At 39.9% G+C, this 26,295-nt stretch overlaps 1 protein-coding gene across 1 annotated transcript in view; it reads left to right on the top strand.

The window, feature by feature from the left end:
* The first annotated feature begins 2,839 nt into the window (after window positions 1-2,839).
* LOC126267104 (zwei Ig domain protein zig-8-like) overlaps window positions 2,840-26,295 on the top strand; it is a 437,751-nt gene continuing 414,295 nt past the window's right edge. Inside the window, exon 1 of the mRNA XM_049972001.1 lies at window positions 2,840-2,993. Coding sequence (XP_049827958.1) covers window positions 2,876-2,993 — 118 coding nt within the window. The 5' untranslated portion in view covers window positions 2,840-2,875. The remainder of the gene's footprint in view (window positions 2,994-26,295) is intronic.

Genomic DNA, 26,295 nt, shown 5'->3' with positions numbered 1-26,295 from the left:
CATAAGATGGCTTCACTAATAGGACAATCCAGCGCTAACAACTTCATACAATCAGGACGTTTAAGCATGCCGTAAATACCACCATGTGGAGATGGGCCATCTGAAGCTTAAAAATCTAGCAGTTACACGAATAAAGATTTAAAGCAAAATATAGCGGTTGTTTACAGAATTTTCCTGTCTAGACATATCAGTAGCTGCATTCAAAACACAATATCCTCTTTTCTGATCGCAAATGACCATTCAGCGCGTGTGTAAGTATTAGTTAACTGTGGCAATTTGTGTATCGGCCGACATTAGTCTACCAACGACTCTGTACCTATTGCCAATATTCTAGACGCTCCACGAATGTTAAATCTGTAGAATCGGATTGTGGACATGCGTAAAATGTGGCCTACAGAGAATTGTGAAGAACGACAAAATTCAAAGTCATCATCTAAGTCCACTTCCAGATGCTACGGATTCTGTAGGAAGTTGGATGCTGAGGACGGGCCTGCGGTGACGTAGGCAGTTACTTCACATCTCCGCTACGATAGCTGTCCAGCGTCAGTATTTGGTTCCACATTGCACATTGCGGTGGTCCTCCCAACAAAGAAAATTTTTGGGTAAAAGGTTCTACTGACGCACCTGTAGATTCTATGGAGCATTATAGAGTTGATTAGAAACTAATTCTAATATTCATAATAACTCGCATTCCGGAAACAGCGATCGTGTGAGACCCAACTCGCTTTACTTGTTCATGAGACACAGAAAATATTAGATACAGGCTCCAAGGTATATGCCATTTTCCTTGACTTCCGGAAGGCATTCGACACAGTTCCGCACTGTCGCCTGATAAACAAAGTAAGAGCCTACGAAATATCAGACCAGCTGTGTGGCTGGATTGAAGAGTTTTTAGCAAACAGAACACAGCATGTTGTTCTCAATGGAGAGACGTCTACAGATGTTAAAGTAACCTCTGGCGTGCCACAGGGGAGTATTATGGGACCATTGCTTTTCACAGTATATATAAATGACCTTGCAGATAGTTCCACGCGGCTTTTTGCGAATGATGCTGATGCCGTTGCAGCATTAGAAAATTGCAGCGAAATGCAGGAAGATCTGCAGCGGATAGACACTTAGTGCAGGGAGTGGCAACTGACCCTTAACATAGACAAATATAATGTACAGCTAATACATAGAAAGAAGGATCCTTTATCGTATGATTATATGATAGCGGAACAAACACTGGTAGCAGTTATTTCTGTAAAATATCTGTTAGTATGCGTACGGAACGATTTGAAGTGGAATGATCATATAAAATTAATTGTTGATAAGGCGGATGCCAGGATGAGATTCATTGGGAGAGTCCTTAGAAAGTGTAGTCCATCAACAAAGGAGTAGGCTTACAAAGCATTCGTTTGGCCTGTACTTCAGTATTGCTCACCATTGTGGGATCCGTAACAGGGCGGGTTGACAGAGGAGATACAGGGGATCCAAAGAAGAGCGGCGCGTTTCGTCACAGGGTTATGTGGTAAGCGTGATAGCGTTAGGGAGATATTTAGCAAACTAAAATGTCAGACTCTGCAAGAGAGGCGCTCTGCATCGTGGTGTAGCTTGCTGTATAGGTTTCGAGAGGGTGCGTTTCTAGTTGACGTATCGAATATATTGCTTCCCCCTATTTATACCTCCCGAGTAGATTACGAATGTAAAATTAAAGAGATTCGAGCGCGCACGGGGGCTTTCCGGCAGTCGTTCTTCCGGCGTACCATACGCGTCTGGAAAAGGAAAGGGAGGTAATGACAGTGGCACGAAAGTGCTCTCCGCCACACATCGTAGGGTCGGTTGCGGAGTGTAATTGTAGATTTAGATGTAGATCTAGGCAACATACTGTCAGATTTATTCAGACATCAGATAGGAGTACGGGAGTAGCTATTATTGACGCTATGATAATAATAAAATAGCCACAGGTATTTTTGTGACCTCTCTTTTTAATGGCACCTTTCGAAAATATAATCATCAAATTTCCTTAATTGAATCTGTTGATAATGTTTTCGAAACACGTCATTAAAATAGTGGTCACAAAAATACCCGTGGCTATTTTACTATTATTATAGCGTCCATAATAGCTATTCCCGTACTCCTAACACGTAACAACATTGGCTCTCACCTCAATCGCGATTTTACATCGCACATCAAACAACACCTCTAATGGTCAAATGTTCAAATGCCAGGACATTTAACGAGAGAGAGCTATTTACATTGAGACTACGTTTACGTGCCAGAAAACATTACTGCAGTCCCGGTTACTGTTAGGCAGCGCTGATAACATCGTCCAAGTGGTTTTCCTTTAGCACCTCACGAATATTCGTTAAACGCCGCTAATTCTCCCCGTGTCGGGACCGCGGAAAAAAGCGTGGTTAATGAGCCGTTAAGTACGGCAAACACGGATTGGCACACACGCAAAGCATATGTCAACAAGATAGGCAAAGGTCCTCTTCCGGACAGGGGCGATACGTTGTCAACAAACGGTGCGCCGGTAGTGTTTCGCCACCTCCGTCACTCATCGTCAGTGCTCGTTAGCGGCATGCCGGGCAGCTGGTGGCCCGTTTCCATTAACTGCAGCCGGCGCCAAAGCTCCGTAATTAAAAAGCCGCGCGCCGGGGGCGATGGCGGCAGCTCTCGCTGGAGGCGGCAGCGGTGGCGGCGGCGGCGGCGGCCGCGGCGGTGGCGGCGCCCCCAGAGCGTCTGTGCCGCGGCGTGGCCCACTCGGTATTGAGCGGCCGGCTGGGCGGAGGCGGTGGGGGCGGAGGGGCGGCGCGCGCTGCGCGGCCGGAGCACCCGGGACCGGAGCGCCGGCAGTCGCGCGACGGCCGCCGCCGGACCGACAGCTGCAGACATGGCCGCCCCCGGAGGCGGAGGCGGATGCGGAGGCGGAGGCGCGGCCGGAGGCGGCGGCGCCGTGGCCAGGGGCGGCGGCACGCTGCTCTTCCTGCTGCTGCTGGCGCTGCGAACAGGTCAGCCACCCCTCAGTCCGCGTCGGCGAGTGTCAGTGGCCCTCTGTGGTCGTCAGCTGGAGCGCCCTGGCGCCTGCCGACCACGTCCCTAGATATCGCGCCGGCGCACCCGAAGGAGCCTCTCTAGTGTACACATCTCTTGCGGATTCTTATACAGGCGCTGGAGCGTTTTTACTTTTAGGGTGTCTGTGAATACTCTTTTCAGCCGTGTTATGAACCAGTGCTCGTTGTCATCTCAAATTTCCCAATACATCATCCTTCTAGTGATCCTAAGTACCAGACAGAAGTCAACAGAATTCTTAGAAATGTGCAATTCTCTATTCGGTACTTACATATCTCATTCAAAACATATCTCCATTTCGATAAGTGAACTGCCTTCGCTGCGTCATCGAGAAGATATGTGTCTTGTCATCACGAGTTACTTGTCCAATGTTGTCGTTATTGTGAAAAGGTATGCATCGGAAGATTGTACTAACACGAAAACTGATCGGGTTAGCTCTTCAGTCCCGACGAATTTTGCGCAATACTTACAGATGTTTGCTGAAATGGGATGTATCATATATATCATTACCTCTCCACCAATATTTTTTTCATAACTGTTATCGTTGTAGTTTAATGAAACGTATGTGGGAGGGTCAAGCGAACGTCTAAATGTACATACTATATAATATAACAAAACTTACTAATTTTGATAACCAACGTTTATTCGTGTTTACTTTATAATTTCTTATCTTTTCTAAATAATGTTTCCTTTTATCATCAGTGAACTATTGTGTCTCAAACTCCATTTTCTTTCAATACGTTCTTGTTCTAGCGATGAGAAGCAAAAACAGAGAGCTGTACTTTAGTCTCACGAATTCTTCAGAATTATTTATTTCCAGGAGTTGGCTGTTCATTTTTGCAACGATGTTTTTTTACTGTAGAATTGTATCACAGTATTATTTTTTCTCTATTACTGTAGAGCTAGTAACACAGTATGTGCCATTGTTAATTATATCAATCCGCCGTAACTGAAAATTGTATTGCCTGGTTGTCGTGCTATGATTCGTAAGTGGTAATCTGATACATACAAGGATTTATTATTTATGTTCTACGACAGATGGATCATCAGGGCTAGAGGTGTATAACGAACACTAATCTTTTTGTGAACTCATATTCTACACCAAATAAATTTATAAACTGTACGGATTGTAATACGTTTCTTTTTTTCTATAATTTGCGACCCACGAAAATTCCATATTTGGACGTCATAGATATCATATTATTAGTAGGTTTTTTGAGCGGTCATATTAAAACATGTCGTGCTATAATACGAATTCATAAGGGGATTCTGGATAATTAGCTACGAAGACCTTACGTGAATCGAGTTTCTAAAACATTTCAACAAGTGACCACAGTTAAAACACTTAGAATACATTCTCCTAAGGACCTATTCCGTTATACGTAGTATCTATTATCTTCTATGTCCTGGTTTAGTCAGTATTGCTGAAACTGTAGAAGAAATCATCCAGAAATGAGCTTTCTTAGACAGACATTTGTAAAAGATATCATATTAACGCAAAAGTGTTAAAAGCACCGGTATCTCGTTAGCGCCAGCGCTTTTTAGGTTCCTGCCCACACACACAAAAGTTTCACATCATCCACAACAGCGTTTATTATCACATGAGAGCATCTCTTACGGTTCTGTGGTTACAAGCGTCGGCGATTTCTAGCAATAGATGTCGAATTGGCCGTGAGGATAGGCTGCAACTTGCTGTGGTACGAATTATATGCGTTACGCACAGCGTCTATGAACTTTTCTACATTTTAATCTACGATCGTAGTCCTCGCAACACACTTCTTAATGGCTGAAACTGTTACTATAATAGCTACAGGTACGTTAAGGAATGAATAGATCTTTCACGCTCTTATTTTCTTATTGTCTTCTCTTAATTTATGTCTTTGCTCTCATGAGGTCGATCACTGAAAACAGTTCTATGGTACTCCCCACGTGAAAATTACCTTATATTATCGTGTTATTTCCATATCATTAAGGGTTATGAGTTATACGCTGTGGAAAAAAATTCAAGAAATTTTCATTTTTGTTTTCTTCTTTTGTTTTAAGCTTAGGTGGGTTTCATCGTAAGTCTTTAGTTACTGTTGATTATGCGAATTTATTCTGCGTCAACTTATTTTAGAATAAAATAAGATATCTTCATCCGAAAAGATGATGGGAGAATCGGATCTTTACACATGACTCAGACTTCTTTTTTTTTCAAAACATGTTCTGCTTTAGGAAAGAGTAGAAGAAAAGGTATGTCGCGTCTAACAGAGCTTTAAATACGTGTAGGCTACAGCCAGTGTGAAAATGAATCTGAATTTCAAAACTGTAAATCCATGTTGACCTTCAGAAAGAAGGTTACTGCACTTCATATACAATTACAGCAAAATATAATAAAGGTACTGCAGCCGTAACACGGTATTTGCACTTATTATTAATAAGCAGGTACCTATGGAAATTTTAGATTAGGCGACCACGACCCACGACAATTATATAACCACTTTTCTAACCTCAGCTGCGTCATGATCGCAACAACCGTCGAAGGCAACTGCGGAATGCGAATTATTGCTGGAACATATGGAGAAAACACACGGCCGTACCGGGATCATTTGAGGCTCGTCGACTGGAAGATGCCTGCAGTATTTTGGCTTAATTAAGTGGGCTTGTAGTGCAGTGCGAAAAGATGTCGTGGATGTGATGTCAGACAGCAGTTACAAAGTTATATTCAAGAAGGCACGTTGCATCTTTCGGCTGCAAAAAAAATGCCTCTGAGCACTATGGGACTTAACAACTGAAGCCATCAGTCCCCTAGAACTTAGAACTACTTAAACCTAACTAACCTAAGGACATCACACATATCCATGCCCAAGGCAGGATCCGAACTTGCGATCGTAGAAGTCGCACGGTTCCGGACTACAGCGCCTAGAAACGCATGGCCAACGCTGCCGGCCATTCGGCTGCGTTTCATTGCTATTCTCGGGTGAGGACTTCGTAGCCGCCGGTATTTACACAACGACTAATTACGCAGTGGCGTGGTGCAGCAACCGGGCAAATAGAGAGAGCAGATCCCTTAGCGATAAAGCCCATCTGATTTCTGTGTAATCTAAAATAAGCACTTCTTCCTAAATCAATTCACCTCTCCACCGAATGAATTAGAAAAGCGTGTAACAGCTTTTTAATTCTGCAATTATACCCGGATAACAACGCAATTCCCACCGGCCGCCGTGACGCCCTATATCACGTCAATTGCATGCGGTTTGGGGACGCCGTGGGGTCAACAGGCCGCATTACCCGCTGTTGGCAGTTTTACAGGCCATGGGAGTGCTACTTCTTCTCATAAGCATAGCTCGTAATTTCGTTCCACAACGCTGAAGGCACCCCGTTTCAGACTTTCGGAACAAGGAACATCGCTCACAATATCGGTAATTACACCCGAGTCCCCTGCTAACCTTCAGAGATAGGGGTAGCCAGTTGTGTGATTTATTTTTCGAAGCTGCTTCACTCTCCAGCTATTTCCACCAGTTCTTTCACTTTTAGTAGTACAACCATTCTGTTTGCCAATGGTGAACTGCAGGGTGTTAGAGAATTCCCATTACAGACATCCAAGAGTTTTAGAGGGAAGTGAGTAAATAATATTTTGAGTAGGAACCCACGTCCAGAAACGTTCCGTTTCCGTTCTACGACGGTTTTCAACTCAGATCCACCAGTGCATCCACTTCTGCTTGAGGAACTGAATAACGTGCGACGCAATACGGCTACTAGGTAACAATTCGACAGGAAACGTAATGAAACAATCGTTTATCACTTAAGTACATTTGTTCATTTTAATACTTAAACATTATTCCAAAACAAAAAAATAACCAAGTATTCTGTACGTACAGGAGGTAATGTCTAAGTGCTAATTCAAATAAACGTGCTCAAGTGCTAAATCGTTGTTTCGTTGTGCTTCTTTTCGGATTGCTACCTAATAACTAAATTGCATCACGTCTAATTAAGTTCCTCAGGTGGAAATGAATGAGTTAATCATTTGAAATGAAACCGTCATAGATCGATTCATGACGTGGGTTCGTATTCAATATATATTACGTACTCACTCCCCTCTAAAACTCGTAGAGTAAGTAACGCGATTTTCAGAGCACCTTGTTTGTGCTGAGAATCATTGCGAAGTACATGACTGACTATATTCATATTATACATTACGTTGGTTACGCATTCCAACCACTAGTGGATCACTGAAGGAACGATTGCTTATGAATTTTAGCTGTCTGCACCATCCTATCTCATTTCCGCTCCGGAAACATGTTACTGAAACGTTTGACGTTGATTTTGGAGGAATATTCGACTTATTTGGTCTATTTTCTACTAATCAAAGACGTTATTTCGTGTACAACTATATCTACAAACATACTGTGCAAGGCACTGCATAGTGCATGGCGGAGAGTAACTTGTACCACTACCAGTAATTTCCTGTATATTCCTCTGTACTAGCCTTAAGTTCTCTTATCTTCGTGGTCTTTAAGCGAAATGTTCGTTGGCGGCAATAGAGTCATTTTGCAGCGAGCGTCAAATGGCGGTTCCGTAATGTTTCGGGAAATGAACGTCTTCTTCCCTCTGGGGATTCCCATATTCGCACCACCGTAATACCCGCGTGCTGCATGCCTCTGACTTGCTTCTGTGACAGCCGTTAATTAGACGGGGTGTGGATCCCAAACACTCGATCAGCACTCTAGAATGAGTCGCACGATTGTCGCACTATTGTTCCTTTATATATGAGCTATGGTTTCCTAAAATTCTGACAATTAAACAAAGTCCACCAACTGCATTTTCTTTTACCGTCCTTGGGTGCTCTTTGTATTTCATCTCACTTTGACATATTACACCTAGATATTTAATCGACGTCACTGTGCCCAGCAACACACTACTAATGCTTTATTCGAATATTACGGGGCTGATTTTCCTACTGTTTTAATTTAGAGCAAACTGCCAATCATTATGCGAACCACAAAATTAGTCTAAATCATCATGTACCTTCCTGAGCCACTCAGCGAGGAGACTCCCCCGTATACCGGCATCGTTCCTACAATTATACTGTAAGCAATCTCTTCCACTTACAAAATCTAGATTCATAGCATCCTGCATAGAACTTCGTGCAAGTGATTTATCCATTTCACATCCATATATGGTGCTCACTTAACTCCATTCTGGGTTCATTAATGTTGTGGTGACCTATTTCATCTTGATGGCTTGTGTAGCACACATATACAGTTTTCCCAAATTAAATTTTACTTTCCTCAGTTGATAATCCAAGAAGTTCCGAGTGATTATTGCTACAATTGTTATCCTATAGCAGAGATATCTCTCATCGCACTAAGAATACACGTATCATTATATAGGATATCATTGATATATGACGTGTTCGATAGTGGTCCTACGACATTTTCTGAGACGAGACTGAAATTTCTGTCGCTGCAGTAGATGACTCACCACCCATGATAACGACGCCTAATGAAGCAACTTGCCTAATCGCTAATTTGAGTAGAAGTTACTTTTTACTGGAAGTCGGTGTAGTACTTAGCAACGCGTCCTACGTACCACTGACGCTAACTCGACACACCCGTATTTTATTTTCCGTCTTACACTATCTTATTACCGTCCACGAAATTGTGCTCCGTTATCACCACGAATGAAACCTCTTTTTTAATGTGAGATTTCGTCTATGTTGAAACTGATGGGGTTTTTCATATATTGAGCAATTCCGGAAGTGCATTACTAAGTGATAGGAAAAAAACTCCAAATTATTCAGAAACTACGAATGATTATTTCTGTATTTGGAGAATTTTACCGTCACATAGTAAATACAGTCTGGAGCCGAACGACCGCTACGGTCGTCGGTTCGAATCCTGCCTCGGGCATGGATGTGTGTGATGTCCTAAGGTTAGTTAGGTTTAATTAGTTCTAAGTTGTAGGAGCCTGATGACCTCAGAAGTTAAGTCGCATAGTGCAAAGAGCCATTTGAACCATTTTGCATTCATTACAATGAAGACTTTCAAGCTTTACATCAACATTTATCCACCGTAAGCCGCCACACTGCATGTGGCAAAGGGTACATAGCCCACTACTTCCATTTACCCCATTCCATTATCTCAGCATATGGTAATAGATGAAGAGTTTCGGTCAGCGTGTTTCCGGTATCGTCCTATCTTTGGGGAAAAAATATACGTGCTCGACTCTTTTGGATTTCTTAAATTTAACTTTAAACCTCTTTACGACGCACAACCGTTATTTTGCCTACAGCAATTGGGATATCATCCCCACGACGTAGTGACGATTTCTAAGCGAACCGGCAGCGAACACAAGCGATACTTCGAGTATTCTTGGGCTCTTCTATACTACATAATGTGGTAAGTGTCCCAGAGAGACGAGTAGCAGTGGTCAACACGTCGAACAGGGTTTCTCTCAACAAGATTACAACTATCAACTAATGATACGGGTACCAACATACTGCGTTGAACTTGGATAACATCATAGTAGATCTCCTGCTGGGTAAAGTTGAAGCTGGATGAGACAGTTCGTAGAAGATGCTGTTGTTTTTAGGGAATGTGCCACTCCATAAAAGAGTAGCGAAATGCAGCAAGACTTGTGGAAGTTGAGGGTGAACGAACAGACTGGCATTTGACCCTCAGCATGAAGAAATCTGAAGTATCGCATATAAATAAATAGAAGTAACAATTTTTGTTTTGTCGCAAGATTTAAAACAGACATAACCGTTGGAATACACTAACTTTTTCTTTTTGCCAGGAACGTATTGGATGTGGCACGGAGTTCCTTCTTCAACCAAGGAAAGATATGCTGTTTGTGCATCTTTATTCTGTGTGCAACTCCGACGGATAGTTGTCTTGTGCGATGGTGTTTGTGCAGTATTCATAGTGATGGAGCTTGTAGGACTGAATGTGGGCCAGTGCAAACACGTAACATCAACCTCTCATTACCCACCAAAACTGGACTTACAGCTAAACGTCAACGTTTAATTTTTCATATGGACATCAACACGATGAAATGGACTCATTGCAACTAGTAGCGAAGGATTTAAATTTTTTTGTTGGCTTCTGAGTGCTTCGACAAAGAGCCAGTTCACCACTACGATGTCTCAGCGTTCACTGGACTTTTATAATGGGCTTTTCAATAACATATATTCACTGCACGTGAATGCTAACTTACACCATTCGTTTATTTGTCTGTTCAAGATAAACATAGTTCCGGCACATGTAAGACCAACAGCCATGCCTGTGGTTGGACGGTAATCGGTGACTTCCGGTTACGAGGTAATAACGCTACCTCGAGAGTCGAAGTCACCAGGTCTTCGCTCGTTTCAGGCTAATTACTGCGCACAAAGTTACTTCCGACAACACTCCTCCGCCCCCACACTACCACCCCGCGGTTCCAGCCCGCCACAACCAGGTCGTTTTGAAACAGACGTCGCCCAAATGGAGACAGAGAAACAGAACGCGATTAAATTATTATTTATGACCAGCCGGCTCTGTGTCATGCATGTAATGTCGATTTCTGTTTTTGACTCTTATCTACAGTGGAATGTTTATATTTCTACACTATTGTTGTCAACTATTGTTGCCAATTTCCTTTAGTTGATTCTGTCATATTGTCGTCGGCACATGGTTGAGACTATTACTCTTAAAGATACAATTGTACTGGTGGTCTGCAACATTCTGTGTGATTTTCTTCGTCCTTCACAATATCGTGAAGCAGCTGTTACTTATCTTCATAAAGCAGAGAGCAATATTTACCATTTTGGAACGTAAAGATACTACAAATTGTCGTTAGAATAAATGATAGCTAGCAAATACTTTATTAGTTCGTATTTCAGCCAAACAGCTTGTAATATTCTAATTCAATCAGTAGTCTATATAATTAAACGTCAGAACAAATCAGCAGATTTTTCGGCATAAATATTCACTATTACTACTGCACTACTGAACATCACCGGAAAGAAATAATTAGAAACAGACTGTGATTTTCTTTTTCTTTCTCTCTTTCTTCCTGCGGATTGCCTTAGTTCGGGAGTGTGATTAGATGACGAAAACATATTTCTTCACTACTTCCGTCATTTATTAACATTAGATCAACTGCTGAACGACACAGATTCTACAGACAAGTAAGACCAACGGAAAACATCTCCATATGAGCGACATGCTAAATCTCAAGATGTAATCACAGATTGACTTTCATAGTTTTCGTACAGGATGAAAGCTAAACACAGCCTCTCAATGTGGTGCGCAACGCCAATGTTTATAATCTTCCGTCTACCCGACAATTTTCCAGGAACAGAATGTTTAACTTACGGTAATACTATAATTACAATATTAATTATTAGAAAAGTAAGCATTTTTAGGTACCTGAGAATTGGGTTCACATAAATAGGGTACTGGTTATATAAAACTTATAAAATTTTGGAAAAGAAATTCTTGTTGAACATTGTTTCCTCATTGTTCTTTGAATTTGCGTAAATTTAACTTTCTTCCAGCCGCGCGGATATTATGGTTCATGCTACTGAATGCGCGGTCCCTCCCGCCGGAGTTTCGAGTCCTCCCTCGCACATGGGTGTGTATGTTTTGTTCTTAGCATAAGTTAGTTTAAGTTGTGTGTAAGGCTAGGGACCGATAACCTAAGCAGTTTAATTCACAAACATTTGAACATTTAGAACTATCTTCTCACAGGCTGAAATCCTGTCCTTTTGCTCGTAGTGCAAAAGCTCTTATATATTCTTCACAAATGGTTGTTATCCTGAGTGTGTGACACCTTCTTGCTTTATTGCATACTTCATATACCCCTAACATTGTAAACCTTGTATATGTGTTCTTCATTTTGCTGTTATGTTATTACGCAGTCTTGATTTCAACGTATTGTTCGTTCTTGAAGGAAGTCCTACAGTAGGTTTCCGAAGCCAGTTAGCAATTTTGACGCATGATTTACCACTGTATATTGTAACGACAATCTTAATTTCGTAATGATATGCTGTAGTTCCTCAGTCGTCCTTTTTCTGTTTCTTTTTGATAAATAATTCGTCGATGACAGAATCACGACTGCTTTCATTATTTCACACTAAGTTTAAGACATTATTAACATTCTGCTTGTTTACAACTTGAATAACCACATTAGAAAAATATCGGCTTCCTGTACATACGAAACTTACTCTTCTGATTCTTCTCTGATGTCGTCGTATCTAAGAAGAGCATTGCATTGTATTACTAGGCTTCACTGTAAATTTAATAATCGGATATTGCGTGCTAAGTTTTTCAGCCACTGCTCGAATTTCATCTTAGCATTATTTGGTATTTGAGGCATCCTTTTTCTTATTCAGTACGTTATTTCATTGATGATGTTCGATTTCTCTTTCTTAAACTTTTGTTCTAGGTTTCTAGATGATTACCAGAAAGTTGCCCAATGTTTCAGGAAGCAAGCTGCTCAGTTCTTGAATATTTCTTTTAAAACGTACACTTTCCCACGTAGTATAAAATAATTAAATATTAGGCTTATTCTAGCATTTATAATAACGATATAACTGCTCAAACAATTATTTCATTACTCGTGAGACGTTTGTCTATTACATCAATGGTTCCATACACTGGGATGTTAAGAGAAGGCGAGGTTTGAGTTTGTTAGCATGTCAGTCACAATGGCATAATAGGCAATGTATTTTTTTGTAATATTTTGATAGGGAACAATTCCTGATGTATAACAAAATAATATGTATTTGGTGACAAAACGGTTTTCGGTTTCTTAGACCTTCTTCAGGTGGCAACTTAATGTTACAAAGACAGATATAACGATGTGACTTACGCAGGTACTTTTTTTTACAGAAGATATCATGGCGGTGGAATATGGGGTTTCATGACGTCACAGATATGAATTCGACGTCCTGCCATGTTCCTTACACCAAACATTACCTTGTTGTAGAAGTGTTTTCATCGAAACCGCTCGCGTCATTTACAAGAATGCTAATCAGTCTGATTGTATTCTAAAGTGTAAAGTAGTCACTTTTCATTCGCAGATGGACGATATTTTGTTTCATAGACATGAATTTTAGTTGCGTTTTTCACTTTTATTATAGTGGTTTTATTTCTATCATTTGACGTAACATTCACTGTCAGTGCAAATCGAGAAGCTCTGTGTGGCGCACTCTCTAAGGGAAAATGTTATACACCGACGACACTAGGCGAAATTTGTTCACAGCATTTTCAGGAAAAGGGCGTAGATTGCACATCACTTTCATCAGCATTTATCAAGGAAAATTCGGCATTACGATAGCAGGCTTTTCATATCACATACTTTTCTTCTTCTTTATTCGAAATGTAAAACGAAATGCAAGTTACATTAACAACATCAAATATGTTTTATTACTGGATCAAATATGCACTTGAGACCAGAGAAACGTACGACAGTGCCCTCCTATGACAGTATTATTCATAACAGCATTGTAACATTTAGCATTTGAAACAACTGCTGCGAGCACACGACAGAAATGAACAAGAAGAAGCAGTGCTAAATAGTAGTCTGCTAGTATTAAGGGAATCTAGCATGGCAACGCAGTTATCATTGCAATGTACAGCGTGTGTGTGCAGTGCCATCTCCCATGATTATACTTCCGAGGAAGATGCAAAAAAATCTTCTGTGTACATGACATCTTTGTAAAACGCACTTCACTATATCTGTGTCATTCAGTTGTTTCCGGAAGCCGGTTCGTGGCTAAATGAAAGTAATATAGCAGAACATCAGGTTGATGTCCTATTTACTATTTTATTCATGTTCTGCACAGCATGGAAGATATTCAGCTAATGTTAATGTTGTATGTTGTGTGAACCGTCATACATGTGTGTTTTCTCAGCTGAAACGGATCATAACAATTTTAAAAAAACACATGATTTAGACTGATACTTTCGTGGAATAATAAAATAAAATCAAAGAGCCCTCCGGTGACATGAGAGTGCCTTTAGTTAAAAATAATTTTTAGTTAATGAAGAGTGGAAAATTGAAGCATTCCAAAAGCCATTTTTTACACAAACTGTTTTCAGGGCTGTTGTGTACTCTGCACTCTGCTGCATGTCCCTACACTTGTTCCAAGTGCCAAATCATTGAGAAACAGTTGTAATTACTCCTTTCTAGATGGCGCATGGTCTTTGTGCTAACCAATGCTTTCCTCGTGAGTTTCAATTGACACTAGTCGATGTCTTCGTTCATCAATATTTATTACACAATATTCTTGAGTCTGTTTAAGATATGAACGCAGTCCATGTGATACCAGTGGATACAACCGACTTCCTGTTTATGAAGATGCTGCTGAAGCACTGTTTTCAATCCGGGGGTGCAGGATCTCCATACCCATCATCTCAGACTCGTGGAACACATATAGCTATCAAAAATTCTTGCTCTTAAAGAGAAGAATGGAAAAATGTCAAAGTATTCAAAAATGGAAAACCATGGCTGAAGTGTTTCATATAGTAATTCATCTGAATGGCTATCCATGTTTATTAGTTGCAAAGCAAGGACCTCTTGGCGTCGTCAGCATTTCTTCAAAGACACTGGTTGTTCAACAGCAGACTTTGTAACATCTGGTCCCAAGGATTAGGTTATGTAAGAAGCGAATATCAGTGGTCAGATATTTTTCTTGCACTTAATTGCGTTATTATCCTGAAAAAATGAAAAAGTTATGGGAAGTTGTTTTCGTTGGCTACAGTTCTGCTTGTTGCCACATTTACTGCTACACTTCTGTACCGGTATTAATGCAAATAAAACTTAGTGCCTCAGTATTAATGACAGATTCTTTCTGGCACATAGAACCAGTCATTACCCTGGTGAGGAACATAGAACGTTCTTAAAAATTCATTTTTTAACTAATTCCTCTCATAACTTTTTGCGGTAGTGAAGTGAGTATCATACTGAGTATCATATTTCTATGCTATGAAAACTCCTTCCCAGTTCTTTTTTTCTTTTTACTTGGTTAAGTTATACATATTTTTTTATTCTCCTGACGAACACGATATTAGGCACTTAAAACACTCAACATTTCCCTCTTCATTTGTTTTTAGCTTGTATCATTTTACTACGACACCAAGTTAACTGTTTTATTAGCCGCGATGGTAGGAAAACTTGAGACATTTCCCACAGGTGCCTAACCTTGGTGTAACAACGGAGTATTTGCGAAAAGAATCAGTTAAAGAAGTAATGAAAGTTGATAATGTCGTCCTCTGGTATATAGCTATAGCGATTTGTTACTTTAATTTCTACACTTTTAGCATATCATCAGTTGTTTCATAGATATCTGATCTGACTTAATTTTGTGGAAACTTCGTACTACCCTATAAACATGTTTGTTTCTAGGATGGTAAGTGATGTCCTAGTCACTTTAGTTGACGCCTGCCGTCAGAGTTACTTTTCTGATAAATCATAAATCAGATGATTGCCTATTCTTTCAGAGTTAATTTGTGGCCTAAAGTATTTGACTGGAGTATCTATAACGTAAACTGTTTACAAACCTTTCCTAGGGCGTCCCTTCCATGTCGTTTTAAGAATGAATGTATTTTAGAAATCCGTACTCGACGAGTGTTACTCAGATAAAAGTGACATTCTAAACTCAGAATAGAAGTTGAGATGGCCCACATTATACTAACTACTCGTTTTTAACAAAACACGCGTTCTGTAATAAATGAGATGTCCAGTGACCTTTTAACTAAGTACATCGACAAATTACGACAGATCTAAACTTCAGTTATCACTGTATGAAGACAACATTGTCTTCCCCGTTTTTAAGATGTCGTACAGGTCTCGTTTCCTGTTCTACATCCTCCAGTTACCACTGTAGAAATGTAAAATTTTAGGCAGGTCCCAGATATTTCAAAACGTAAGATGTTGCTGTGTTGCGGCGATGTGCATTGGCGCTCACTAAGCTGCAAGATAGGTCTGAGTGGCTTTGAAGTTGTTTCGGAAGTATTTAAAATTATCTGATAATTCAAATTCATTGCCTCGTGTTACATTCGGCAAACAAAGACTTTAACGTAGTATCATGACTTAAACTTAATACTCAGTCGCCAACGAAGTTACTTAAACAATATTTTATGAAGTTACAGTGTAATGGTGTAGGTTAAAGCCAGAAACATGAGTTATTAAAATCTTTATTACCCTCAATAGTGACGGATCGTGATGGAAAATTAACATTTTAAAATAAATATAATATACTGTTCAGCAACAAAATTTATGTGATGGTAACAGTTTGCAAAAAGTAACTATTTTATTTTCAGTGTGTTTGATATGATTATTTCTGTCTGTTATGCTGGATGGATGAATGATGGGATGAATTTGGTATGCATATGAAGTAGGAGTCATTGATATTGTGAATTACGAAGTGTGAGTGTGCTTGGGGATGTGATTGAGAAGCCTTGGTTTGTAACTTACAGGGGGGAAAACGCAAATTGTAAAACAGGCAGTTTTCAATACTGTAGAAATAGGTAACGCACTTCACTCTTTCATACGCATAAAGATGGCTTAAAATTGTTTTTATTTCCTTCTTCAAAATGTGCAATTATATATTTCATCGAAACTGATTTCGGAACGGGGGTTGGACCAGTGAGCGAGATTACTAGATTGTATGAAACGAAATGTAAAGTTGATTGGATAGACTGCGTTATCCAGAGAGGAGATATTTCGCGCGCTTTGGTATTGACACAGTTATTCAGCGCGAATATTGTACAGTATCTTGAAAATGGGCACTAAATTGATCTAAGCAGTGTTTTAACTCTATTTCAAATTAGTCACAAATTGTCGTCCTCTTGCGACTAGATGTCACTTAACACACAGCTCTAAGCGTTTTCGTTAAAATTTAGTGTCAGTGGTAGTGTGAAGGATGTGAATTATTAGTAAAAATTTACGATCAATGTTGGATGATGTCAACGAAAATTTCGAATTTTTAAGTGGAAATTGAAACTTTCCCGCAAAGTACAGATTTCGCATGGCGTGATCCCCGTCCTAACGTGAACTTTGACGGTCAAAAAGTGGTGACCTGCACAGTATTTGAGTGAACACTCAAAACTATTACACATAGTATTTTTCAAACTTTGTTTATTAACTGATTAAAAGTTCGTTTCTTTTAATACTAAGTCTAAGTTAAGGCCTTTTGTCAGACTACTAGAGACAGAGATATTATGCTTAGTGTTTAAGGACTGGAGAAACTACGCTAATTTTCGACCTTTCATTACTGGAACTTTATGCAGGGGTAGGCTTGGTAGCAAAACTGTATCTATATAGTCTGGAAAAATGGATTCGCCTCCACAGTATAGTACTATTTAAAAATGAATGCATCCCGTTGAGACGTTTACAGGTTTTTTATCCTTTTTTTTTAAACCTGAGGAACATTTCCGGCCTCTGTGGCCGAGCGGTTATAGGCTCTTCAGTCCGGAACCGCGCTGCTCCTACGGTCACAGGTTCCACTCTTGCCTCGGGCATGGGTGTGTGTGATGTTCTTAGGTTAGTTTGGTTTAAGTAGTTCTAAGTCTAGAGGACTGATGACCTCAGTTGTTAAGTCCCATAGTGCTTAGAGCCATTGGAACCATTGTGAGGAACATTATAAGTTGCTTCTTGACGGACTATGTTTCTGAAGAAGGCGTTAACGTAGTTTTCGTGCTGCTAGGAAGGCTACTGTCACCGTTTCCGAATAGGAATACTTGTGGAGCTGTTTCCAGAATCGGCATTTACCTAACACAGATTTGCAATAGTTGGTACCGAGGTATTACAATTATTTTAATTTGTTGTTGGGAGGACATTGTTTCAGATAAAATTATGTAACCTCAGTGTGGGTGGCTGTCTGTGTTTGATAACGTGTTGTAGCGTGCACCTGCCTAGCGGGAAGAAAAAACTATGACTTGTAGCTTTAAGTCTACTCGTAAGTGACACCAGCTAGCGTGCTAGCGATTTTGTAACATACGATATAGTTTTTGTTAGAGTGAGGAATAGACCCCGAAACTGGCAGTAAAATGTGCATAATCCGAAGTTATTTCACAATATCAGCAAATGCCTGTCCGCATGCAGCATTTAATTTGCAGCAATTGTTTGCTTTTGAGCGCACATTCTGCTCCAGACCTTTATACTCTTTCTTTTTTCCGTATCACAACATATTGCTTAGAAGTACGAAGCCTCTATATTCGGACGGCAAACCATTCCACAGTACATGACAGGGGTACTTCGTACCTCTATTAGCACTTTCCTTCCCCCTACTGAACTTGCGAAAAGTGACTCTATAAATGCTGTTTACGCAATTTAATCTCTTGTATCTTATTCTCATCATCCCTACACGAAATGAACACTCACACACCCGATGATCCTACTGCATTTCTTGAACGTTCCACTTTTATCCTGTTCTGTACGTACTTGGGATTTTATTAGTCGTTCGCAGCTCGTGGTCTCGTTCTCGCTTCCCGAGCAAGGGGTCCCGGGTTCGATTTCCGATGTGGTGAGAAATTTTCAAATGTGTATAGATGACTGGGTGTTAGTGTTGTCGTCTTCATTTCATCATCATTCATGAAATGCTGATAACTGCGCAGTTGAGCGCCCAACAAATCAAACCATCATTTGAGTAGTCGAATTAACTTTCTGAATCAATCACATCCATACTGGTTCTCCGATCCTTACTGGGGAGAAAAGACGTTCCCTTTTTAGCTTGGATATATCACTAGTATTATATTTGGTTTTTCACTCAACACTGTCTTGCACTCTTCTGATACTTTCACCCGTTTCGTGGTATCTACTTTTCTTCATACTGACGTGTGCGTTTAATATTTCTCTAAATGTAACCTTAATGACTAATTTGGTTATGTAATATACTATTCCAACCCAGGTAGGCCCAACACTTAGAAAAACGTTGACTTACAACTTCCATGTTTCGTGAAATTTCAGATCATAGCCGCGTCGTAATTCCACAGCTCTGGAAATGAAAATACCACTACCACTCACATATTGACCAAACCACATACTTGTCCTCGGCTTAAGTCAAATGTTTATGACAATGCACCTCTTATCACCACAAATACCGAACTTGAATTAGTCAGATAACACAAAATTATTACATCACTGCCACAAATAACGGTGCTGTTACCAACGGGAATATATATTAATAATAAACAGTATCGTCTGCTAGAAGCAGAGAGGTGCACGCGTTTTATTGCCCTAGTACTGTGTAATGTACCGAATTGGACAAATAAAACAATGGAAAATCAGGGATGGAATATAACTCTACTGTGAAATGGAAAGCTACCACTCACCACAGTGGAGGTGCTGAATCGCAAACAGGCACAACAAAAAGACTGTCGCAAATATAGCTTTCAGCCAGTAAGGCCTTTGTCAGAATTAGACGGCACACACATACATACACACTCAACCAAAAGCAACTCACGCCCGGCTGCAGTCATATATTTGTGAACTGAAGATACATATGTTAAAATCTATCTCAAAGAGGGGATACTACAATATAATCTGCATTTGACATGTGTAGACGATCTTCCTCAATTTAAAGTTAGTTGGGGACTAGGACGAAAAAAATATGAATTCGTGGAATCTGCAATGTTCAGACAGATCAGGTATAAGAAAAATTTATGTGTGTGGCAATGGATGACCCGAATTTTCATTCTGGAAGTATACGACTGTTAAATGCGTGACTAAAAAGGGGAGGCTGTTTTGTTAGGACAGGTCCTTACCTAACCAGAGTTCGGTTTGGTGCTGTATTATCTCCATTCTTCAGAACGGCGAATCAGATTTCACTGTCGGATCTATGACTAAAGGTAGTAGCATGTCTGCAAGGTCTTTAGTCTCCTAATGAGGAGAATAAAATTGACTAACTTTTCCATAGAGATATACCAAAGTGTAACGCGATAAATGTCGTATGATGAGCAATCCATAATATAACGAAATTTGTGTGGAACATAGAATGTCTCGTTGCTGATTTACTTAAATGTTTTCAATGAATCGCCAAGTTTATCTTCAGGTAAGCAACAAGATGCCCTTTCGAATAAAAGAATTCCCGTCTATAAATACCGATAGAATGATAGGTGTAAAATATTTGGTAAGTTTGATTTAGGCATTGTCGCTTTAATTCGTTGTAAAAATCCTGCCCCCCCCCCCATTATTATTCATAATGAAAAGATGTAGACAATAAATTTTCGTAGGTGGTTTGTATCTACGACTGATATCTTGCTATTCTCGATTTTATGGCAAAGAAATGGCAGCCGCTGTCTGTCCACCTGCTTATTTTCTCCGACAAAACGCAGCCTAAAACATATCTGTCGGCTTATTTCGTGACGGGCTAGACCTCTCCAGCATTGCGTCTCACAATAACGTAAGATACTGAATCACTCCTTGCAATCTTCCAAAATAAATAGCTCTGAGCATTATGGGACCTAACATCTGAGGTCATCAGCCCCTACAACTTAGAACTACTTAAACCTAACTAACTTAAGGACATCACACACATCCATGCCCGAGGCAGGATTCGAACCTGCAACCGTAGCAGTCGCGCGGTTCCGGACTGAGCGACTGAACCGCTAGACCTCCGCGGCCGGCCCAAACAGACATCTTAACAACCATTCCCACACGTTTAATAGTGCAATGTTTTCTTTTTACTGCAAGTCAATAAGATACGAATAATTTGCTTAGAATGTTGACAAGAAGGGTCTTGAAAATCCAGGCCACGGTATAAATGCTATTAACACCAGCAGCTGCATGTCAGTCGTTCGAGAAAGATGTGGAAACCTAAAATTAAAGTAACTGTTTAGTGGTAAACAGGCGCGTCAGCTTTACACCCTACAGAATACACGAATGGTCCGTTATTTATCATTGTTACGTTCGTGCAGTTAAAACTGTTTGAAATAAGGCGTTTATTGCTTCTCCAGTTCTTCCGATGGACTACATTTCGTGATCGCTGCAGGTGTGGGCTATACGAATAAAACTACCTAAACGATTGAAACAACAAGGAAAAAAAGAAAAGTAAGAAGTCGTACCTGGCGAAATAATCGACTTACTGTCCTACGACAACCCTCCCTTCTCAACACACAACCGCCCTTTTTTAGCTTGCTGAGTGACATGTCAACGCGAAAAGTGCTACTTTTATATTTGTTCGTACAATCACTGTAATATCTCAGATAGCGAACCACAAAAGCGTGAGCATCGTGGTCAGCACAGGTCAGGATCGAATTTTTTCCTTTTTTTTTTTTGTTGGTTAGAAAACACACACTAACCTATTGGACGAGTTTCATGAGCTGTAACAGATGCAAGGAAATGGAATTAAATTCAGGAGTTTATTTCACAACATTAAATAAATGTTGTTAATTGCGTTAAAATAGGTGTTTCTAGATTTCAAGACGATTCTGAGTACTTCATCTTAAGTGTATGTCAGCCTTACACAGAGACGTACAAACGGCTTATGTCCTGCCCTGTGGATCTTTGTATGATTTCAACAAAAAGAGGTTCCAGATTCTGGTATCACGTACCTTGCGTACGTTATATATATATATATATATATATATATATATATATATATATATATATATATATTCATTTGAGTATCCGGAAGCTGCACCGACACACACACACACACACACATATATATATATATATATATATATATATATATATATATATATATATATATATATATATATATATATATATATATAGTCATTTGAGTATCCGGAAGCTGCACCGACACATCTGTTTCACAACATTGGCTTTCAATGTAATGCAGTAAGTTATTTCAGAAATAAGGAAATGGCTCGGCTAAAATGTTATTACAGTGTACCTGGATTTTCCGCTACCCCATAGAGTTGGCAATTCGTTACCGTTGACCGTAGCCTATAATGAGATACTGTACTGTACGGTAGATGAAATTCATTATCTTGCTTGTTATAAAGATTTGCCTGTTTCTTATGAATGTGTCACTATTGAGCGGAACTGAAATTCTTGGCTGTCATATATCGAGGATTTTTCTGAATGTAATGCATTTTCGAGGGGGTGGTTGGGTGGGGCATGAGGGTAATGTTCGTGAAAAATGTTTACAACCTTATAGCTTAAATACGTGCTACTGATGTACCACAATAATATTTATTTAATAACTCGATATGCTCTCTTAACGAGCATCCGTACTTAGCGTGTAAGTTATTAATATGTCTATGTTCCTCCAGTTACCCACGAAATACTCCATAAATGCTTACAGTCATTATTAGCACAGATGTTTCGGTATTTTACTTTAACATATCGTGATTTCCGATGTTGTGGCAAGGGTGAGACTCGAAAGCTCTTGTTACATTGCAGCGAGTGAAATAAAATACGTGCTGACTTCAATTACGAATCATAGGAAGTTACTAACGAGCTATGTAATTTGTTACACACGTCCTTCTCACCATTCGTCACGTTGACGTAACAAAGATTCGTTCCACGAACCGTTCCAACAGCAGCAAGCACCGGAAAAGCTGTGGACCGCGTAGGCGCACTTTTACCGATAACTGCTGTCTTGTAATGTTTTCCGATTAATATTGATATAAAATCACAGTTAATCCCAGGTAAACTATTTGGATAAAATACTATTTGAGAATTAAGTTTCTTAAATAATCTGTCGGACTTAAGCAGCACGAATTTCCGTCCGATTGAGCCCATGTTATCCGATTCTTCGGCCGTTTCTTGGCAGCATAACTTCACATATGTAAAACGCGATATTGTTGATGTTTTACGCTACAGCATACACTGTATTCTGACTTTCATTTAATCGCTGAAGCTAGTTTTAGGAAAAAAATGTGAAACGAAGGTTTCTGGGTAGAGGTGCTAAAAATGTTGTACTTTTCGCGCATCACATTGAGATGTAAAGTATCTTTTTAAAAATAAATGTTTCAGTTGAAGCTTTAAGTAAGTATGTGTAGATCCAGGCTTTAACAACTGAACTTTGAAGCTTTGTCCAAGCGTTCATAGACGTCTTGGCAAACATTGTACTTCAGTTATTCGTACGCCAGAGTACCACAACACACTGCCACCGAATTCTGTGACTCTTCGTTGCCATACTTGACTCTATCAGTTAGGAGGGAGGTTCAAATTTCCCACGATGCGGTTGCACATATTTAGGATTTCAGTGGTTTTCCATTGCCAATGGAAGCAAATACCGTGACGGATTCTTTGAGAAGGATGTGCCCTTTATCCTTCTCCAGCACTGCACTGTTCGAGCAAGTGATTAATCTCTAACAATATCGACAGGAAACTATGTCTTACTCTTCTGCTCCTTCTGTTGAAACGTGTAACTTTCTCTATACGGCACTGAGAGGTAACAGCAGATGAAGTAAGGGTCCTCACTGAAAATCCAATTTTAATAGGTTTTCCAAGTGTTGTGTACAATCATGAAGTATTGCACTAAGTTGAAAACTCGACAATAAACAAGCCATGTTTTTGCTCACCGCTATCTGGAGAATGTCAGTACAGTATTTGTTAATACATCCATGACCAGTTAGACGTTGCTTCAAAAGATAGGGTTAAAGCCTGAACAGATAGTTTTTTTCCTAAAGCTTGAATAGACAAAAAAATGTTCATATGTGAAATCGTATGGGACCTAACTGCTAAGGTAATCGGTCCGTAAGCTTACTACTTAACGTAAATCATCCCAAGGACAAACACACACACCCATGCCCGAGGGTGGACTCGAACCGCCACCGGGACCAGGTGCACAGTCCACGACTGCAACGCCCTAGACCGCTCGGCTAATCTCGTGCGGCGCTTGAATAGACGAACGTGAACATACTCCTATATGAAATTATTACCGTTTACTCGTATTATGCAGGACGGCGTCATTAACCAGCCTTGACAGAACAGACTGGGTCAAACATCGTGGCTTTGAATGAAAAATATTTGCCTACAAAGATTTTTGATTTACGAACTCTTAATACATGGATATAGACTAATTGAAAGAAACAAATGTTTGTCAGGTATCTTTTCTGCATTTACTGTACAAAAATTTGTGTACGTCTTTTTCATATCATGTATAATTACACAGTTCCTTGAACACAAAATGTGTTTGTTGAGGCTTCTGAATGCGTCAATAATTGATTATGATATCCACTGCATCCTTATTCAGACTACACGCAAATGTAACATAACACATATTCTTGGGACAGGTCAGATGACTGTAGTATCGCTATTATCGTTCATTGTTAATAGTTTTGATTTTCTGACTGTCCGTTTTTGAAAACACTTAAATGCCACTGATAATGACACATTTAATGAACAACAATTTCGTATGTACAAACGGTCAAATGAAAGAATAACTTGGTAATTCCTGTGTTTTACGAAACAACAGTCATCATCTCTACTAAAGATACTAATAGTTTTGGAGCACAGTTGCACCCAAGTCCGGTGATTTGAATAATTACCGAGCCAAACATTTCTGTAGTGTCCAATGGTACATTGTTGCTCTACAAACACGTGTAACGTTCTGAATTAGTTACACTTCTATTGTTTTTTCCTCGAATCAGAGAAATGTGTTAATATGCTCCCACAACATGTAAAAAAATTCCGTAGCTAGCAGGTTTTATGAGTCTACTATAGTAAATTGGGAACATCTATCGGAAATCTGTGGCGACTGACAAATAATATCTTCCATCTTTTTATTTTTATGTTCGGATTAATTTTTATAGAAATCAGTGCAGATAAACGCACGCCTCCCTAGTACTGCCGTCGTATAGTACCTTTCTCACAAGGAAAGGGCGTGATCTGAAACGTTAAGAACCGCACGAAAGTGTGCTTAGAACATAAGTCGCTCATCCCAATAACGTTGTTGCGAACGACTGGCATGTGAAACTATCTTACCAAGCGACATTTAAATGATTGCCTGTTCAAGGTCTAGCAGAGGAACTTTGGTAGCTCGAGGAAACTAAATATAGATAGGTCTAAACAGACCAACGTCTTGCTGAAGACACCGAAGTATTGCCAACATCTTGATATATGCTTACGGGATACAAGTCTATGTTTCAGTAGGTTTACAAAAAGCAAAACGTACATTATGACAATCACATTCCAATTTCATCTTTGGAAAATGTAATTAGTGGGGCGTTTGATAGTGGTCCGCATGAATGCAGAAGCGATTTTGGATTTGAGAAAATGAATCCAGTAGGATGTGCATATTACTGTGTTCCACACAGCTCTGACTTCTTCATCGTCATACCATACCTGTACTTGGAAGACTGAATAGCCACGCAGCAGAATAATGTCAGTAAAAAACGTCGTTGTCTAGACAACTTAATTATTTTCAGCAATGGAAAATATAGCAATGAGTGACGACATTGAAATGTGTCTCTTTTCTCTGTTTCTTCGCGTTACTAAAGTTTCTCTCTTAGACCTTGAGTACGCGATCTTTCTAATTTATGTTGGTAGGACGTCGAGTTTTGCGTGCGAATGTCTCGTACCGCCGTTTCTGAGAAGAACGAGTTTTATTCCAAGGGCATTTTCGTGAGGTTCCCCTCATTCGAGGAATCGTACTTCTCTTTTCACTGGTGCAACAACTCTTTTCTATTATACATGTTTCATTCCTTACCCATCGCAACAGAGTGAGCTATTTCAGAGATTCATTGTCTCTAGCCAGATAGTATCAAACTAGAAGACGGAGTATGTAGGTCCCAAATTTGGATATTAGTTGCAGATTGCTCCAGAATTGACCATACTGCCCGTCTCCAGAAGATGAGCAAGGACGTTTTATAACGAAGTTACAAATATCAAAATAGTCAAGCTTAGTCTTTCGGGAAAAGTGAGCCGAAACGACACATATATATGCGGAACAGAGACATATGTAACTGTCAATCATTTCCGGTATGCCACGACAATTACCGGGTTCCGTGTCTTTTTTTCTTAGCATTGACAGCTGCCTATGGTATAACGTATCTCGATATGACGCAATTTTAACTGATGCCGCACATGAAACTGATATCAGGGAACATTTCACCAGAATTTCACTTCTCTCTTGACCAGTCGCTTTCCTCACACGGTAGTCTCCATCACTATTAAGTTTAAAAATTTACGTTAAGCCGTTACCCCGCTTGAAAATGTGTTGGGGTATTTCATGTAATCACAAAAAGTAATTGGAAGTTTACGTCTAACTCACACAATAGTAAACGAAACGCTAACACATGTCAAAACGGAAACCTTGTTTGTTGACACAACGATGAGATGTTCGGGTGGCCA

The sequence above is a fragment of the Schistocerca gregaria genome, chromosome 4, assembly GCF_023897955.1.
Source record: "Schistocerca gregaria isolate iqSchGreg1 chromosome 4, iqSchGreg1.2, whole genome shotgun sequence".
NCBI lineage: Eukaryota > Metazoa > Arthropoda > Insecta > Orthoptera > Acrididae > Schistocerca > Schistocerca gregaria.
This window is presented reverse-complemented; position numbering and strand designations above follow the sequence as displayed.